At 37.1% G+C, this 5,869-nt stretch overlaps 1 protein-coding gene across 1 annotated transcript; it reads left to right on the forward strand.

Annotated features, from left to right (window-relative positions):
• The first annotated feature begins 2,601 nt into the window (after positions 1-2,601).
• LOC122333935 (ubiquitin-associated protein 2-like) lies at positions 2,602-5,803 on the forward strand. The gene is made up of 8 exons (XM_043231804.1): positions 2,602-2,810; positions 3,630-3,707; positions 3,788-3,898; positions 4,527-4,689; positions 4,832-4,909; positions 5,312-5,375; positions 5,475-5,572; positions 5,652-5,803. The coding sequence occupies exons 1-8, from the start codon at positions 2,715-2,717 to the stop codon at positions 5,726-5,728; spliced, it is 765 nt and encodes a 254-aa protein (XP_043087739.1). The 5' UTR covers positions 2,602-2,714; the 3' UTR covers positions 5,729-5,803.
• Positions 5,804-5,869: the final 66 nt, after the last annotated feature.

Consider the following 5,869-nt stretch of genomic DNA (forward strand, 5'->3'; position numbering starts at 1 on the left):
TTTTATGGTTTTATTAGTCTATAAAACGTAAAAAAAATATATATTTTTTTGTTTTAGTGGTAAACACATTTTTGACTGATGTTTGGCCATTTTGTTGTTATTGACATTCACGTTAGAAGCGATAGATTGCTTATTTTATAAAAACAAATAACTGCCATTTTATAATTCACATTTTCTGTTTCCGTTTGTTTTTGTAAAATTCTGTCAAAATGTAACTTTTTGCATCTTGTTTGCAAATTTAAATAGTTTAATGTAAATCAGAGATGGCATCTCTAAGTGTGCTTTATACACACACCGTCAGTAGTTTTAAGGACACTATGGGTGGTCTGCTGACCAAGAGAAAAGGCTTTTTCCAATTTGTAAGGATCTCAGAAATGTCCCCACACGAGTCCATTTGTCAGCTGGTCGAATCACTTTTGTGGGTTGTTTTGCTTACTGTCATCATTAAATCATTTGTGACCAGCAGAGCTTGCGCAGCCAGACTTGTACCAGTAAGATATTTGTGATGTATATTGCAAGCTGGGAATTTTTTGTGAGATAATATCTGATGATCTCCATATGTCAGAATCTAGTCGGGCGTTGCTGTGTGACTGTGTCGAACATGCACAATAAGATCTCTTCTAACAGCCAAGAAAAGCCTACTGTATTCATCACAGATGTTATGTATGTTGCCTTGTCTTCTGTGCAAGCAGTAACGCTTACTGATGTTTTAGTCTTAGTTTAATTTCTTCACAAGTTGAGGATTTAATTTTGTGGAAAATCATCCTAGAAGGTTTTTTTTTTTTTTTTAAAGGAGTAGTTCACCCAAAGTTATTTGTTACATGCTATTTATTCACTCCCATGTCATTTTAAACCTATTTGGCTGATTTTTATTTATTTTGTAACTGCATAAGCAGACATCTACTTCTAGATCCAAAGTTATAAGTAACATTATAAATCAGTTCATACTACTCATGCCCTAAGTTACAAATCTTTTAAAGCCATGTGATTGCAATGCTTTGTGGGAGAAATCCAGTTGGTATATAGGGGTGTTTTATGTGCTTTGAAACACTTGTTTTCATCTCATGATGATACAGTATGCTCACGACACACCGAACAAAGCCAAAATAGAATTAAAATGTACATTTTTAAATACCATTTATTAAAATGCTAAATTTGATGTTGAATCAGGAATGGACTTAAGAAGGCATGGACTTATACCTGGTCCCCAATGCACAGGGCATCAGATTAAAAATATTCATAATTCTATAGCTAAAAATGTCATAATTATGTGAAGTGCATATGTTTGCGGCCTCATTGACTAGATTTGAAAAGTTTTAATATATTATTGTTGTATTATTTATCTATCTATCTTTAGTAATGATTAGTAATAATCGTTTAAAAAGTAAGCTCAAATATATGACCTTTTGGCTATATCATATTTGATGCTAAATGAAAGTTAGACATTATTTTAGCATGGACTATACATATTGTATTTTCATATTGCATTTTTGTATTGAGATTATTTTGACTGGATATATTTTCAGTTACCAAACCTATTGTTGTTTGGCATCTTATGAAAATAAGATTTCAGGGCTCAAGAATAAGAACTGTCTTATGTTTTATATATCTACCTAACTAATATAATGCTTGTATTAGTTAGTCTAGTCAGGCATCTGTAAATTTAGTGGCATGACATCCTTTTCTACTTCCCTAGTAGATAATCCTACAAAGTTGTAGGAGTCAAAGTAACAGTATTTTATTTATTTATTTTTTGAGGCCAGTGAATGTTTCATCAGGGTGAGAAAAAATCTGAAACACTGGTTCAACTGGGCAAATAGAAATAATCCTTTGTGTTGAGCCCTGGATTTGATAGTAAATATTAGCCATTTAGTCACAGAGCTATTGTATGGCTTCAAAAGATCTTTAATATGGAGCATGAATCATATGGACTAATTATATGCTTTTTTCCAACTAGACAGGTTATTTGACATGATTGCTAAGAAAAGAATTAAAGAGGGAAGATTATGCAGCTTTTAAAACTACATGATTCATTGATGGCGGGATATTAATTTAAAGATGAACTATCCCCTTGATATTTCCTCGTCTTAACATCTGAAGTTGTTGTAAATGTGTTTTTTGCGAGTAATAAAAGGTGACTTAACAGCAGCTCTAACAGGGTCTGCCTCCTTAAACAGAAAATTTGTGATATAAACGTTGGATAGTGAAATAGCAAGATTGAAACATTCCTCCGTGTTCTTGTATTTGAGGACTGTTATTGTTTTGTATTCATGAGGAATCACTATGTGATGTGATCTGAGTTCAGCATATTAGAAGGACACTACAGGCTAGTTGTGAAGTGTTAGCAGACACCAGTGTGGTCTCGTAGCGTGGTCTTCATTTCAGCAGTGCTCGGATAAGCTTGATTGTTTTTTTTATACAAGGGTTTCTGGCAGTCAGAGTATTGCTCAATCTTGCCCAACTGGGTTTAGGAGAAAGGAAATCCGATACGGCCCCTGTGTGTTTGCCTGACGCTGCGCGGGACACTGAAGGGAAGATCTGCAGAAAACGTCAGCTAGCTCGCCTGAACAAAACTCGTCTGCTGTCTGCAAATATTTGGACTAGAAACTAGGACATGGAAGCCGTTTCTGAATAATAACCTCTTCCTGTTTTTGGCCTTGTTTTTCTTCCAGATTTTTCTGTTTTGTACATACATTGTTTTGTATATACTGTATATGATGACCTCGGTGGGCGTCGAACGAGCCCGGGGCACTCGGGACAAAACGCTGCCCACTACCACACAGACCACACAACCACAGAAACAGCTTCAGGTGAGTAAACGACGACATACAGAAACATACGCCATTTTAGGAATAACTTAAAACCATGTTTTTTCTGCAGTATGCAGTATAATTGCAATCTACTGTGTACTGTGTACCAGAATGCAATACGCTTGACTTGACCTTTCAGTTTCTTTAGTGGGCATTTACTTTTGCATTAAAAACATCTAGAGCCGATTGCTAGATGTTGAATTGATTTTAAAGTGGCATCTTCAAGGGGTAGTTCACGCGAAAAAATAAATGGTCATTATTTACTCCCCTTCATGCCACTTCAATCCTTTAAGCATTTCTCTCGTCTGTGCAAAAGAATGTATTTTCAAGAATGTTGGGAACCAAAGAGTTTCAGGTCCATAGTTCAAACTTCCATAGTTTTTTTTTTTGTTTATTTTTGCCCTTTTTCTTGAAATCAGTAATATTTGCAAATTACAGTTTGATTACACTACCAAAAGTAAAAAAACATTCACAAGATATTTAACTCGTTTTACAGAAATGGTCTACATTTTCTTTCTATATGAGTTGTCTACATTTTTTTTTTCCAGAGATAATTGGATTGCACTTGCTGAATAAAACATGCAGTGCAATGAGGTCGTTTGACAAAGTATCATTTAAAGACATTTATTGTTGCACAATGCATACTTTTATGTTTAACAAAGTGGAACACTGTATATAGTATATACTATGCATTAGGCTTGTCGCCGAACACACTTGCAGTGGACCATGTCTTCTGGCTACTCAATCAATTGTTTTATTTTTGAATATTGATTCTTGGTCACTCATTCTGAAGTTCATAACTTGTGCTTCTAATTACAGGCTACAGCCGAACAGATTCGTCTGGCCCAGATGATCTATGACAAGAATGATGCAGATTTTGAGGATAAAGTGAAACAGGTATGAGAAGCTCCTTTCATTCAGAGTTAAGTGATGTTTTATCTCCTCTTAACCCTAATGATGTCCATATTTGCTCACAGCTCATGGAGGTTACAGGAAAGAACCAAGACGATTGCATGGTTGCTCTTCACGACTGCAACGAGGATGTCAACAGAGCCATCAACTTCCTGCTTGAGGGAACTTCTGATGCGGTAAAAATCCCATCTATCAGATGCATATGGGGTCTAGACTACTTAGTAGGCACTAAAACTTATGAGTTCTTGAAAAAGGGGAACTTTTACTGAAAATGTCACTACTCTCAGCTGTTTTGTGGCAGGCCATTTAAAGGCAGAACAATGATTTTTCTAGCTGGGCTTTTTATTTTTCTGCGTGTGTTTTTGTTTCTTTTTTTAGCAAAATGATGAACATACCACAGTGCTTAATGTCCAGATTCGTGCGTGTTTGATGCTAATCTACTTCACAGATAAAACATCTGTGACTATTGTTGTGGTGAAATTTAAGAGGTCCCTGCTTATAGACTAGGATTTGTTTGAATGATTTCTGGGAATGAAACTCTAAAATAGAAAGTGGGTCGCTCCTGTAGTGTTGATCAGAAGGTAATCCTGTGTCATAACAGACCTCTGCCTCCACTTCTGTGCCATAATACAAGCTCCTAAATGTCCTTCATCAGCAGTAATGCTTCAACAACAATATGATAAACAACCTTAAAAAAAATCTGTCATGTAAAATGACATGTGCATTAACACCTGACATCTGCTGTATTTTTATCTTCTTTTAGATTTCTAACAAACACTAATTCATCTCTTGGTCATCTTGCAGACTTCTTGGGAAACCGTGGGGAAAAAGAAAAGTCTTGGAAAGGATGCCACCTCCACAGATGGTAAGGAAAACAAGGAGAACCGGGAGAAGAAAGAGAGGGAAAGCAGCAAGGGTCGTGGAGGAGCGAGTCGTCGTGGCAGAGGGACCAGTCGCAACCGGCCAGGTGAGTGTGATGATGAAATTTCCTTGTTTAAATAGCTGTTTTGCTTGTTCAGTAGCAATATTTAGTCAATATTTTAGTCAGTTTTATTGATTATTAGTTTGTTTTAAATTTTGAGAGATTTATGCGATTTGATTTTTATTAGCGAGGACTGAGGAGAATGGTGTGGACCCTGCTCCTGTTGAGAGAGGTGCTGACCGTGGCCGCAGGGGAAGAGGAAGAGGTAAGCCTGCACACAGCCTTTTGCGTTAGCAATGCTTATTAGGGATGTACAAAACTACATTTACAAAATTAAGCTGGGCTTTCTGTATTAGGGAAGCCCTGTGTGATTAGATTCATATTTAACGGACTCCAATCAGATGTAGGTTTTCAAGTTTGATTTCAAGGTGATTTGGAGTTTTGAAAACTGTGCTTTGATGTCTGTAGCAGTGGTGCTTTAAAGGGGATGAGTTTTTACAGTGGGTTTTACCCCTCTAACAGCCTGACAGTTATAGCAGCTATAGACTGTCAGCAGCACATTAAAACCTTCTGTGGGAAGTTGCGTCTCCCTTTTTGCTGTTGGACATTAAGGCTGTTTGACCACCCTAACTTATCCCTGGTGTTTATGAATTTGTTTTTTGTTTAGTGTCTGGAGGTAGAGGCAGAGGTCGGGCTCCGATTACCAGCAGGTTTACAGCACAAGGGATGGGGTGAGTATCAGTCAAATTGTATTTTAACGTAAAGTAATTCTCATTATCATACCGCAGCCACCTGAAATCCTGTCTTACACTCTGTGTATGCTCCTGCAGAACCTTTAACCCTGCAGACTACACCACAGATAGCAGGACATCAAATTCACACACCGATGTCTGGGAGACGGGGGCCAATGACACTGCAGATGGGACAGGTAAGAGACTTCTGTTGCAGAGAACGTAGTTGCCTACCCTTAGGCCCACTCTCATCTCTTTTTGACACATTCTCTTCAGTGGCATGGCAGAACACTTTGGACGAGTGGGCAGCTGAAGACTGGAGTGAAGATGTGAGTGTGAGTCATGCGCTATAATTAACCTCATGTGCATTATGGGAATTACAGAACTTGAAATGAATAAGCCTGAAAAGACACGGTATATGTGTTGTCCAGAAATGTTAAAGGTTATCATGAAGATAATTAGTGATGTTAAAAAAATGTATATTTATTTTATAA

This window comes from Puntigrus tetrazona, unplaced genomic scaffold (assembly GCF_018831695.1).
Source record: "Puntigrus tetrazona isolate hp1 unplaced genomic scaffold, ASM1883169v1 S000000419, whole genome shotgun sequence".
Taxonomy (NCBI): Eukaryota; Metazoa; Chordata; class Actinopteri; order Cypriniformes; family Cyprinidae; genus Puntigrus; species Puntigrus tetrazona.